Below are 12,627 nucleotides of genomic sequence, written 5' to 3'. Positions count from 1 at the left end.
CACCGCGCCGGCGACGGACCGGCACAGCGCCCTCTCGGACTTCCGTCCAGTTCCTGTTCGTATAACGGCTAGTATGCTCGCTTGTCAAGGACTATCGCGGGAGATCGGAGTTCGATTCTCCGACAGGAAGCACAACAACTCCTTATGGGCTTGATTTTTTGCGTCGAACACTGGTTGGGACGTGCGGCGGAGAGAAAGGGAGGACGGGGTAGTTGGTGCGTTGATGGTGCTATTTGAGGTCGAGGATTGTGGCACTATCATGAGTTTTCGAAATTTAGAGGCGGCGGTAGAATAACACACATGCACCAACACAGCTCATCAGGCGTGCTAAATGTCATCTGACGCCACGCCTCTGTCGTTGTAGTGATTCAAGGGGCTGCTGCAGGCGCAAGCTCAGGACCCCAGCTCCTCCTGACCTCCGGTGCTAGTGAGCGTACGCTGATTGCGGTGGCCCCCGCCGTTTCAAGAGTACACAGGCTGCGACTACACTCTCAAAGACCGATGTTCAAAGCCATTCGTCAAAGCTAAACATAATCTGGGTGTCGGGTTGCTTGTACAGGAATTGCATGAACACTGTTCAGAGATGTGCAGCACGCCTATCCTTCCAGTCCGGATATAAGAGCGTGCCTGACCCACTGGCAGGGGCTATTTTGGGACTAGTCTGCCTGCTTTCCGCGCCGTCATCTGACCTCTTTAGCACGCTATACAAGTCGAAAGGGGGTGTAGCATGTGGTGCATGCAGACGGCTGCGATCATGTGACTGGATGAACATTGCCATGCACGAAATCAGTCGCGTCGCGGTGGGTGGGGGAGTGTAACGGAATGAGGTTTGCACGGTGATAAACTTCAACTGACTTTGGGTCAGGCTGACCGGACCGACGGTCCGAGAAAGGGTCGCAGTCCTTTATCCACAGGCTATGGCACAGACGAGCACGTTGCTTGTCTGCTGGGCGGCCATGGGCGGGGAGAGGTCGCCCCGCCTGGACCCGAGGGAGCTACTTACCGTGTGGGTCGGGCTCAACGGCCACCACGCCGATCGCGCCATCCTTTCTCCGAGGCTGTCGGCGATCAACCCGTGACCGCAGTGTGCTGCGTGCTGTCATCGGTTTAGGCCTAAACGCGGGGTAAGATCTCCTGCTAGGCAGAAGAAGCAGCCAGGAGTTGCTGCGAGAGTCTAGTGTATGCGCATGCAAAGCGCGCTAGAGCCGGGGCTCACACGGACCAGGGCCCCGCTAGAGATGTTTGTTTGCTGCCTCACACGATAAGCTGAGAACTCTACTCGCTATCACTCTAGCTCGGACTATAACTGCTGTCGTTCTCCTGACAGCTTCCTTTCATCACCCCCTTACCGACAAACCTCATCATGCCTCTTCAGGACACCAAGTGAGCCCCCGATCCTTGACAAAGTGGTCCCGTTCGCTAACAAAACAGCTGGGACACGCTCAAGGCCGACATCAAGGCTGCGCCGTCGGAGACATTCGTCGTTTTCACTGGCTCCAAGGACGAGGACGGAAAGAGCTGGTGCCCTTCGTGCAACGAGGCTGCGCCCGACATCGAGCGCGTCTTCAAGGGAGATGAGCACCGTACGTTGCGCATACGTTTGGTTAGTTTCCTGCTGACACGATTCAGACGCCCTTGTCGTTCCCTTTACCCTTGATGAGTGAGCCCTCCCCCTGCCATATAGATGCTGACCCCAGCTTCGACAATAACCTCTGGCCTCGCAAGGAGTGGGCGATCCGCGGCGTGCCCATGATCTACCGCCTGAAGGACGGCGAGCTCTCCGGCGCCTTCCTCATTCACAACGACCTGCCCTTTGGCGAGATGCTCGACGCTTACGTGTCCGGCGAGGACGCGTACGAGAAATGGACCGAGGAGAAGCGCGGCGACAACTACATTCCCCCCGAGACGCGCTGGAGCTGGCTCCGTGAGGACTTTGACGTCGGCGAGAAGCGTGCCCAGGAGGATATCGCCCGTGGCCAGGAGCGCGCCAAGTGGAAGAAGGAGTATCTGGCCAAGCGCAAGGCTGCCCAGAATGGAAAGGAAGAGAGCGAGAAGAAGGCGCGCACAGAGGCCGAGGCGCCTGCCACGGACGCCACCGTTTGCACCGGTGTCTCGTGTGCTGCTTGAAGTCATTCGCCACCTCGTAAAGTTGTAGCAAACTGTTGTCTGAATGAGTGTCTCTATCCGCGTACCATGAGCACCCTCATCGAAGGCGTATCACCGTGAGCCCTGAAAACACATGCTCATGTCGCAAGACGTCTCCTTTGGTGACAGCTCTTCATAGCAGCTTCCCCCCTAACTCCTTGTGCTGATGCTTGCTCCATCGCTGCCACTCGCGGCGCCGCGACGCAGCCACGGGAGCGGACGACGCAGCACACACGCCGAACATTGAGTTCCCGTTCGTATAACGGCTAGTATGCTCGCTTGTCATGATTGATCGCGGGAGATCGGAGTTCGATTCTCCGACGGGAAGCTCAGAGCTGCTTAACGGCAGCTTGATCTTTTGTTGTTTGTGGCTTGGAGAGATGGAGGTGCGCGCGCCCATGTAGGAGGAGGGGTGGAAGAGGGGGAGGGCCCGGTTGGTAACTTGAGCCAGTGCCAGCCTGTCTGGATCCAGTCACGTGTCCCCCTTAGCTCGCGTGGTCCAGTGGCCAATCACGTGCGCCGGGACAGGGGGTCTCTCGGCAGCATTCCGGATCGAACATCAGTCCATAGCGCAACGGGCTATTGGCCGCCGAGGGAAAGTCCTGGTTAAGCGGTCCAGTCGAGTCGGACCCGTACTAGGTTCGATTCATCTTGGGCTCCACACCAGGCCTCGCTCGGCGCCTGGCCTCCGCTCTTTTTGCTTTTTGCTCTACGACCCTTCACAGCGGGAAAACATTTTGCAAAGCTGTGCGGTTCAGTAGCATGCCAGAAGCAACTGTAACGTCAGTGCCGTTCGTTTCGAGGTCGGGTTGCCAGACGTAGGAAGAGGAGACAGTGGAGATGTGTTGACATGAGTGAAGCGCGACCTGCAAACCTCCACCAGGCACATCTTGTTTGGTTCCGACCTCCGCTGCACTCCCGTGACGTCAAGTGCCGTTCCCAGCGCCCCTCTTTCGTCTTCTCCAACTCAACCATGAGCAGCAGCAGCGACATGCGCCTCCCGCCCGCAATACTCTACGGCACGGCGTGGAAGAAGGACACAACAGCGGGACTCGTGTACACGGCTTTGAAGACCGGGTTCCGGGGGATCGACACGGCGTGCCAGCCCAAACATTACCGGTGAGCTTAAAAGCGCCAGACCGAAAGCTGACCGCGACAGCGAGGATCTCGTCGGCGAGGGGCTGGCGAAGGCAATTGACGAGGGGATCGTGAAGCGGGAGGATGTTTGGTTGCAGACGAAGTGAGTAAATGCTCCGGGAAAGGCGGGGAAGGCAGCTGGTAGTTGTTGAGGCCGCAGCTGACGCCAGATTCACCTCAATCGACGGGCAGGATCGGTCACAGCCTCTGCCGTATGATCCAAACATGCCAGTCGAGGAACAAGTGAAGCAGAGCGTGGCCAAGTCACTGCAAAACCTCCGCGTGCAGAAGATAGACAGCATCCTGCTGCACTCGCCGATGCGGCGGCGTGATGTGAGTGGGCCGCGGACTGCCGGAGGCAGGCTGCTCTAACAGCTGAAAACGCGGTCTCGCAAGCTGACATAACCAGGACACGCTCTCAGCCCTCCGCACCCTGGCCACTTTCGTGGAGAACGGCACCATCGGCCAATACGGCATCTCCAACATCTACGACGCGAATTACCTCCAATCCCTCCTCGACGCTGGGTGCGACATCAAAACGGTGCAGAACAGGTGGTACGAGGGAAACGGGTGGGACTGGGATGGTAAGTGCGTCGGGGACCGCACCCGCCAGGGGTGCGGTGCCGACCCATCATACTCTATCGATGGTCGCAGCAAAGTAGAAGGGAGATTTGAGCTGACCTCAGTGCTTGACCTGTGCAAGAAGAAGGGCATAGAGTACCAGTCCTTCTGGACGCTGACTGGTTCCCCGTCCCTGCTCCGATTCCCCGCGCTCGTGCAGCTGGCGAGGGATAACGGCCTCACGCCCCAGCAGGCGATATACCGCTGTGCCATTCTGTGAGCTATCGCAATAAGGAACAGAGCTGACAGGCAGCTGGGGTATCCATCCACTGTGTGGATCCACAAACCCAAAGCACATGCGCGAGGCGCTCGATACGGCCCAGGACACCCAGGGTCAGGGCGGGGTTGAGGAAGGGCCAGAGGTGCAGGCGATCTACAGGGCGATGCGCGAGGCGGCGGGCGCGCGTGCATGAGCGGAGCGGCACGCAGTGCCGCGGAGCGAGACAGAAGGAGAGTGTGTGTAGTGCAGTCAGAAGTAATATGTGCCGTGACAATGCATGAAAGTGTACAAGATGGTCTTGATCCCTAACTCCCTCCGCTTCTCTCCCTTTCTTCACCTCCATCCCTATTCCCTCCGCCCATACTGCCAGCACTCCTCAGCTCTCCATCTGAGAACCTAGAACTGAGAGCGGGGCCATGGGCCAGCCAGTCAAGGCAGTCAAGGCAGTCGGGCCTTCGGCCCTTCGGCCCAGGACTAGTCCGAGTCCTCGCCGAGGTTCGCAATCCCATTCCGAATCCCGACCTTGCCCCTGCGCGCGCGGCGCGCCTTGTCGTCCGTGTGCCGCTCGTCGTCGCTCTCCTCGTCCGAGTCGACCGCCTTCCTCTCCCCGACGAGGGACGCGAGCGTGATTGGGCCGGAGTGGAGAACGCCTGGTGTTAGTACGCCGATCGAGCGATAAGTGAGGGGGAGTGAGCGAGAGTGAGCAGCCGGGAGAGCGTCCGTGTAGCACCCGATCCGAGCTAGCTAGCTAGAATTGATGGCCGTGCTAGTCTCGAAAGTGCTGACCTGCTGACCCAGTGGCTCATCGCACAATACACGATTTAAAGAAAAAGTAGCAGGGGCCTCGCCTCTGCCGGCCTCTGCCTGACGGCAGAGCTGGCAGAGGCTCAGCATCGGCGGCGGAACTCACCACTCTGTTTCAGCCTAAACTCGAGCGCGGCCGTCGTGAAATTGTCATTATGCCCGAGGTCCTCAAACCCGATCAATCTGTCTGTCCCTCTGCCGTCGACAAAGACGTAGACACAGGGCAGGACCTGGATGCCCAATTTGCCGACGAGGAAGGGAATGTCGGCGACGGAGGCGCGGAGGAAGAGCGTGTGCGGGTATTTGGGCGCCAATTCCTTTCTTTGTCAGCGAGCGCTCCGAAGGAGTGCGAGGCGAGCGGGATAGAACTGAACGCCGAGCGGGGCGGAGCGGGCGGAGCGAGGTGTGCGAGGTGTGCGAGGTGTGCGATGCTGCACATGGGGTAGCGAGAGAGGAACGAAGGAGCGGAGGAAGGGGGCACTTACGTCGAGCTTCTTGTCCATGATCCTACACCGCGGGAAATCGGGGTGGAAGAAGTGGATAATGCACCATTTCTCCTTACTGCGAGCGAGCGTTAGCGAGCTGTCCGCGCCGAACGAGGCCGAGCGAGGCCGAACGAGGCCGGAGGCCGCGGGACGAGTGAGGCCGATTGAGGTGTACCAGGCCGTCAGGCTGTCAACCTTTAGGCCGTGAGATCGTGCGGCCTCGCGGCCGCGGGACCGTGCCCCCCGTGCCCGCTGACTCCAACGAGCACCCGGTCGTCGTCCACGGCCGCCGGGCCGCCCAGTCGGCGGCTTGACACCACAGCGACAGAGTGGCCGGGGAGTGCCTCGGCGAGCGTCGGCGAGCGTCGGCCCACAACAGAGAGAGAGGGGGATAGGGGATACCATAGGGGATAACTCACGACACTCACGACATGCGCTCAATCAGCTTCTTCTCATCGCCATACGTCACCACCCTTCCATACTCTGTCTCCTGCAGTCTCTTGGCTTTGTCGCTCTGTTCCTTCAGAGCCGCTAGGCGCCTTTCCCTCTCTTTGCCGAGGTCGAATTTCTCCTCGAGACCTTCCAGGAGCTCGCTATCGCTCAGTGTTGGCGAGGGCGGCGCAGACATTATGAATTGTGATTGTTGAGGAGAAGGGTAAGGCTGAGGAACTTGCAGGACAGGTGGACAGGTGAGACGCGTAAAGGGCCAGGGGCAATCTCGGTCCACGCGTAAACTTTCCCACGCTCGTTCCTTTCCCTTCCTGACTCTCCGCACGAGACGAGGCACCTCGCTCCGCTCAGTGCTCAGTGCCCACTGCCCTTCGCACTCACGCCTCGCTGCGCTCGGCGTGCGCTCGCTCGTGCTCTCGAGTGCAATCCACATGCATGATGCTACAACTTGAAGGAAAAACGTGATTAACCAAGTTAAGGGGAGAAAAGTTGCTGGTGTGGTGGGGTGGGTGGTAGGCTGCTCGTCGCACTGGGGCTATGGGTATGCGGGGCGGGTAGACGTCACTTGAGCTGAGCGTGGAGTCCTCCGACATGCGAGGCGTGATAACTTGGCTCGGCGGACCTTGCGGGCCCTTCGAGCGCCTAGACGATAGTCCTCGCCGGGCCCTACGGGCCCTAGGCTCGGACTGACTTCATACTCTTTATACTCTTCGCGTCGCTGCCCCGCCTCCCCCGCGGCGGCAGCTTCAGGAACTGCACATGGTGCTCGTCGCTCGTGAAGATGACCTGGGGGCGGAAGGCAAAGTTGTGCTGCGGGCCTGCTGGGGGACGCATCATCTGCTGGGGGCCCATGTACTGCTGCGGCATGCCCGGCATGGGCGGGCGGCCTTGCATCGACCCGTACCCGGGGCCGTGCATACGCTGCTGCTGCGCCATGCCGTTCGGCCCATTGGCATAGCCGCCGTACGGCCCGCCAGTCGTCTGCGGGTACATCTGCGGCGGGCGGCCGTACATGTTGGGCGGAGGCTGCTGGCCGCCGTACATGAGCTGTCGTGGCGGCGGGGGCGCATTCACCGTCGACGGCGGCATGTCGGCAAACATGCAGTTGATGTTGTGGCCGGGGATGATCTGCACGAGATGGCCCGTCTCGACGTGCCGGACCTCGATGAAGGAGGGCTCGAACGCAATGACGTACGGGTACTGCAGCGCGAACGACGTCGGCTGGCCCTCCCAGATGATGGCCCACTTCTCGCGCGAACGCCACCCGTTCTTGTTGACGTAGAACGCAAACTCGTTGTAGCACAGCAGGAAGTCGCCCTCGATGCGGTAGATGGCCATGGGCCGCACGCCGTCGCGCTTGAGCACAAAGTCCAGGTTTGAGTCCTCGGGATCCAGCAGACTCTGCATGTCGAGCGTCTCGAGGTCGACAATCTCGAAGCCCTTCTGGCACCCGACACAGAGCTTGGTCTTGAGGAAGTGGATGTTGAACGACTCGAGCGGAATGTAAAACTCCTTGAACACCTTGAGGCTCTCCTGCCCACCATTCATGCGGCGCATGAAGCCCGTCTGCGGCTTCTTGCCACGCATGTTCTGGTCGATCGGCTCGAGCACCTTGATAGTCGAACTGAGCGGGGAGCTCTTGACAACCGCAACGAGCGTGCGCCCGAGACAGATGCCAGACTTGAAGAAACTCGTGTGGCTAGAGATGCGCTTGCCGCGCTTCAGCGCCGCATTCGGGTCGTTCGGGTCCAGGCAGTCGAGCGGGAACGTCGTGACCGAGCGCTCGTGCAGAACCACCAGCAGCTGGTACTCCTCAATGACGTCGACCTGCGTAACGTCCACGAGGTTGATGACCTTGACGGGCTCGCGCAGCTTGGGGTCGCGCAGGTTGGAAAAGTACACTCCCTCGTCGGTACCGTAAATCATGCGGTTGCCATTGTCGTAAGGACTGACGCACGTTATCCGTCTGAGTCCCTGGAAGTAATTTTCCGAAATCGTCTCGCTCGTAAAGATCGTGGACCGGTCGCGAATGATCTGCTGCTGCTTCTCAATGTTCTCGACCCACGTCTTGCGGCTCTGGTACGTGTCGACCCACAGCTGGATTTGGTATCCTTTGCGGCCGAGGTGCACGACGGTAATCGAGAATCCGTGCCTGCTTTCGGGTTTGGGCGGGACGTGGACGCCTTCCTTGGTCTTGTTCGTGCCGCGAGAAATGAGCTTTCGTGACCGCGCGCTGTTGAAGTGGTCCTCGGGCGTGATGAGCACGAGCAGCTCAAGCGGGATCGGCCGGCGGTACACCTTGTACTGCTCCGCCTTGTTGACCCACTTGGACTTGACAAGCAGGAAAGCGTGGTCAAACAGGAACGCAATCAGGTCGGCATTCTCGCCCTGCGTGCCGCCACGACGCTTCATGGGGCCCTTGTGGACGAGCTCACGGTTCTTATCCCTGAGGCGAAGGTCAATGTTCTCGTGCTGGCGGAACACGAGCTGGCGCTCGAGCTGCGCGAGCTCAAACACATTCTCTGACTTGCCCGTCTCCGTGTTGACACGCTTCAGGTACTCGCGGATCATCTCGATCACAACCGGCAGGTCCGTCTTGTCTGGGTGGTCGTCCGGCGTGTATTTCAGGACGGCACCGAGCAGCAGCGGGTATCGGCCGAGACGCGTCGTCGGCTTCGTCAGGTATCCGTTCAGCTCGAGCTTGTCCGACTCGGGCTTGCGTTCCGTCTCGTCGACAAACTTTTGGAACGCCGGGTTCGCGCCCTTCTCCTTTTCAAACTCGTACTTGCCGAACAGCTGGTGCGCTCCATACGTGACAAACGGCTCAAAGTGCGGGACGCACTCGAGGAAGATGTCACCGATCGACTGCACGACGGGCTGCTGCTTCTGGCGCTTCGTCAGGCGCTCAGCCAGCACGTGGTTGACAGAAAGCACGTCCTGCACGTTCCAGAAGACTTGGTGCACAAACTCGTCTCGCCTGTTAGCCGGGACGACCTCGGACGAGAGCAGCGGCTTCATCCAGAAGTCGCGCAGGTACTCGAGGTGGCGCACAAAGTCGCGCTCCGTGTACATGACCTCGTTGATGGCCTCCTGGCGCTTCTTCTCCTGGTCGTCGACGGAATCGAGAATCTCCTGCGAAACCGAGTCGATCCAGAGCGTGCCGGTCGGCTTGACAATGACGTCGTCGACATTGTCCTCGACCTCCCGCTGCAGACCGGGGTGCGCGCTCTTCATGTTGAGGCGCTCAATCTGCTCGCGTCGGCGCGGACACGAGATCGAGTAACAGAGAGCGTCGGGCGAACACGTCGGCGAGTAACACTCGGTCAGCAGCGTGAACACTCCGTTCGGCAGATCGTCGCTCTCGTCGTCTGACGACTGTGGGGTGGCGCCGTCGACGCCCGGCGACGGCCGCGGCGTGCCGCCTCCGGTCGCATTGTTGAAGAAGACCGAGTTTGTCGAGTGGATGGAAGGAGCGGCACCGCCGCCTCTAACGGCGCTGCCAGTCGAGGAAGGGCGTAACAGGTTCAAGTGGTCGCTCGAGGGCGAGTCGGCCGCTCCGGGCTGCGTGAACGGGGCCACCAACCGCTCCTTGAACTGGTACACTTCATTAGGTGTATCGCGTAGACGGTGGGCGTAGGCGACGTCGTGGAAGAACTTTTGCGCGTCGAGTGCTCGGCCCAGCAGAAGGGCGAGATTGCGATCATCAGTGTTAATAATCCTCGCAATGAGCGTGACGGCGGTCCTTCCGTCGAATGCGTCCTTGTACGTGATGCCGTCCTTGATCATTTCGGTCGGTTTGATGATCGTGCGGAACGCCTCGGCGACAGTCGAAAGCAGCGCAGGGATGGCGTCAACCTCAATGTCGGCAGGCACAATGGGCGGGGTGCTGTGCTTCATCGACTTTGTCGACTTGACGGGCGAGTTGCCGACATTATCGAGCGTGATGCCGAGGGCACCGATACCAGATCCGGAAGGCGACTTGATGGACGACGAGCGCACCGCCTGGACGACATCCCTGCGGTTCACACCTGATCCCGAGAACGACATGGCGCGGTGGTCGTAGACACTGTTGGCGGCTCCAGGCGGTAGTGGCGACTCTTGAGGAAGGGGCAGCGAATGGGTGGACTCCATCGACTTGCGGGTCACTCGATTCATAGTCGGGTACCCGTTCTCTGAGCCGTTCGGGGTGGTTGGAGATCCAATGGCCGAATCGTACGCAAGGCCCGTGTTATCGATCTGGGAAAGCGGTCTGGAAAAGACGTCAATGACTGTGTCACGGTGACGGCGGCTTGTTATTGACACCAAGGGGTAGAGGACAAAAGACGCAAGCACGTGCCGCCCCGGCGTTTGGCCACCGTGATGTTGAACTAGAGACACTTACGCCATGCGTCCGTTGACGGTGTATATGCTGCTCGCAATGGAAGAGTCAGACGGCTGACGTCGATGCATTGGCATCTTGGAGCCCGAGGCGACCGGCTGGCGTGAGGCTGGAAACGGTGTGAGCATGTGTTGTTGTGTCTCGGGGGGCGTGTGTAACGCCAGGATAACGACTCACGATTGATGTCATGTAACCTCTCCTGCGGCTCCTGGCCACCGTCCCAAGCACGAAGGTGGTGGTCACTCCGCCTGTCGCGGGGAAGGCCGCTGATCGAGTCCGCGTAAAAGGACGACTCGCTCGTCGTCGCGTGCATCGAGTCGTTGCCGTTGTTCAGGCTCAGGTCGCTCATCGCGCGCGAAAAGTCTGTCGAGTCCTGGTCATGGCTGTGGCGTCCAGAGATGGTCGATTCGGTCTGGATCTCCGGGAAGGGCATAATCCCTCCTCCGCTGATAGTGGGGGACGGGATGTTGACACGGATGCGCGACGAGTCCTGCGACGGGTTGCTCTGCGGCGGCGGGCGCCCGCCCTGGTGGTGCAGGGAGCGCGAGCGGGGCGGCACGGACGCCTGGGTCATCGGCTGCAGGCCCGTGGCGGCACTACCAGACATGGACCTGGGATGGGGCATGACAACGCTGCCTCCCGTCTTCTGCTGCTGGAGTGGAGCTACAGGCTGTCCTGACCCTCCTCCGCTGCCACCGTTAGGAATGACGGAGATGTGGGGCAGACGCTCCTGGACCTGGGGAAGACGATCTCCGGGCGACTGGTACGAGTTGTACGACGTCTGCGTCGGCGCGCGCTGCAAGTACTGCCTGCCGCTCTGCGTGTTCTGGTTGAGCGATGTGCGGCGGTTCGGGACAGCGTCTGCTGACTGGAGTTGCTGGATCTGCGGCTGGGGGGCGAGGTCAGTCACGTTCGTGCGGAACGCGAGGTGCGCGCCGATCGCGATCGCGGTGTCTCGAATCTGGCGCGCGAACACCTCTTTCAACTCACGTTATAGCTCGGACCTCGCATGTTCGCGTACGCGCCACTGTTCGATGCGTCGTATCCCTGCTGCTGTGCTGGTGCGCGGTACGCCTCGGCGGGGTAGTTGCTGTAGGGATTCGGTGCTCCGCCGTGCGGCTTGGGCGCGCCGGGGTGGGGGAATGCAGTCGGCTGCGTCGGGGGGAAGCTGGGCTGCGCGGGGTTCGCGGGCGGGTAAGCTGGTGCACCGGGGTAGGGTGCGCGCTGTGCGTGGGGCGGGCCGCCGTGCGGGCCGGGTGCCATGGGACCTGGGCCGCCGAGATGGTGTCCGCCGGCGGGGCGTCCAAAGATGTTCTCGAAAGCGGCGTTGCGCGATGACGGGCGGCCCATCTGGGGCTGTCCTGGGTGGCCGGGGTGAGCGGGATGGCCGTACGGTGGTCGCTGGGGGCGCGCGCCGCCAGGTCGCTGTCCGGGGGGCAAGGACATTGTGGGAGGAGAGTGACAGGGGTGTTCGGAGGGGTAGATGTGTGTGAGTCAAGGGCGGAGTGTGGGTTGCTGACGGCGACGACGGGACGTGGACGCCTTCCTTGGTCTTGTTCGTGCCGCGAGAAATGAGCTTTCGTGACCGCGCGCTGTTGAAGTGGTCCTCGGGCGTGATGAGCACGAGCAGCTCAAGCGGGATCGGCCGGCGGTACACCTTGTACTGCTCCGCCTTGTTGACCCGGAGGACTCGAGTGTGTGTCAGGCGGGGGGCGGGGGATGTTGGGATGTAGGTGATGGGCGCATGGGCCGGTGGATGAGAGTGGTTGACGTGGTTTGGTGGACCGGGGGGAAGGGGGGGTGGGGTGTGGTCGAGGAGGTGGGCTGGGCGTTGGGTGGGCGGGTGTGTTGGCTGGGTCGAAGCGTAGATGTCGGGATGGACGGTAGGGACGATGGTCGAGTGGTTGTGAGCAGCAAGAGCAAGTGACTGTGAGCGAGTGAGGGTGAGAGATGGTTGCAGTGGTGGTGGGACGCACTCCCTGGTTGCTCGCTCGCTGGCTGGCTGGCTGGTTGGTTGGTTGGCTGCAGCTGGCGGGCTGGCTGGGCTGGACGGGCTGGCTGGGCACTCGCTCTAGCGGCAGGCACAGTGCGAGGATGCGAGGACAGAGAGCCCGGCTTGCAACGGCAACCACTGCCCAGACTTGACTCACCTGACACCCACCCACCCACCGTGGCCAGCGACCGACGCGCGGATTCAATTTTCACAGCGCGGTTTGACCCTTGCCTTGCCTTGCACTCCACCACGTGGTCTCGCACTCACTCCAGGTCTAATGCCCCCAGCCTTTGCTTTGCGCGTCATTTCACCCATTTCATTTAATTGACGCGCCGCCCGTACGCCCGTCTGAGAGTGCCCATGGCGCCCGAGTGATCATCCAGCCCACTCTTCT

At 60.9% G+C, this 12,627-nt stretch overlaps 4 protein-coding genes and 2 non-coding genes across 6 annotated transcripts; 4 read left to right on the top strand and 2 right to left on the bottom strand.

The window, feature by feature from the left end:
- Positions 1 to 50: 50 nt before the first annotated feature.
- A1Q1_t033 lies at positions 51 to 130 on the top strand. Its single transcript has one exon. It is a non-coding gene; the product is annotated as a tRNA-Asp (tRNA).
- A 1,233-nt stretch (positions 131 to 1,363) lies between these two features.
- Positions 1,364 to 2,127, top strand: A1Q1_03662 (uncharacterized protein; the record flags this gene model as incomplete). Its single annotated transcript, XM_014328276.1, has 4 exons — positions 1,364 to 1,383; positions 1,432 to 1,583; positions 1,630 to 1,660; positions 1,698 to 2,127. The coding sequence occupies 4 exons, from the start codon at positions 1,364 to 1,366 to the stop codon at positions 2,125 to 2,127; spliced, it is 633 nt and encodes a 210-aa protein (XP_014183751.1).
- Positions 2,128 to 2,393: 266 nt separating this feature from the next.
- On the top strand, positions 2,394 to 2,473 carry A1Q1_t034. Its single transcript has one exon. It is a non-coding gene; the product is annotated as a tRNA-Asp (tRNA).
- Positions 2,474 to 3,136: 663 nt separating this feature from the next.
- Positions 3,137 to 4,783, top strand: A1Q1_03661 (uncharacterized protein; the record flags this gene model as incomplete). The annotated part of the gene is made up of 5 exons (XM_014328275.1): positions 3,137 to 3,264; positions 3,305 to 3,385; positions 3,453 to 3,615; positions 3,692 to 4,119; positions 4,504 to 4,783. The coding sequence occupies 5 exons, from the start codon at positions 3,137 to 3,139 to the stop codon at positions 4,781 to 4,783; spliced, it is 1,080 nt and encodes a 359-aa protein (XP_014183750.1).
- Positions 4,784 to 4,867: 84 nt separating this feature from the next.
- Positions 4,868 to 6,040, bottom strand: A1Q1_03660 (GTPase inhibitor; the record flags this gene model as incomplete). Its single annotated transcript, XM_014328274.1, has 4 exons — positions 4,868 to 4,983; positions 5,034 to 5,244; positions 5,413 to 5,488; positions 5,841 to 6,040. 4 exons carry the CDS (start codon positions 6,038 to 6,040, stop codon positions 4,868 to 4,870), a joined length of 603 nt encoding a protein of 200 aa, XP_014183749.1.
- A 497-nt stretch (positions 6,041 to 6,537) lies between these two features.
- A1Q1_03659 (Rho guanyl-nucleotide exchange factor) lies at positions 6,538 to 11,686 on the bottom strand (the record flags this gene model as incomplete). Its single annotated transcript, XM_014328273.1, has 4 exons — positions 6,538 to 10,111; positions 10,244 to 10,349; positions 10,418 to 11,129; positions 11,231 to 11,686. The coding sequence occupies 4 exons, from the start codon at positions 11,684 to 11,686 to the stop codon at positions 6,538 to 6,540; spliced, it is 4,848 nt and encodes a 1,615-aa protein (XP_014183748.1).
- Between the last annotated feature and the right edge of the window lie 941 nt (positions 11,687 to 12,627).

The sequence above is a fragment of the Trichosporon asahii genome (genome assembly GCF_000293215.1).
Source record: "Trichosporon asahii var. asahii CBS 2479 unplaced genomic scaffold scaffold00004, whole genome shotgun sequence".
Lineage (NCBI taxonomy): Eukaryota > Fungi > Basidiomycota > Tremellomycetes > Trichosporonales > Trichosporonaceae > Trichosporon > Trichosporon asahii.
This window is presented reverse-complemented; position numbering and strand designations above follow the sequence as displayed.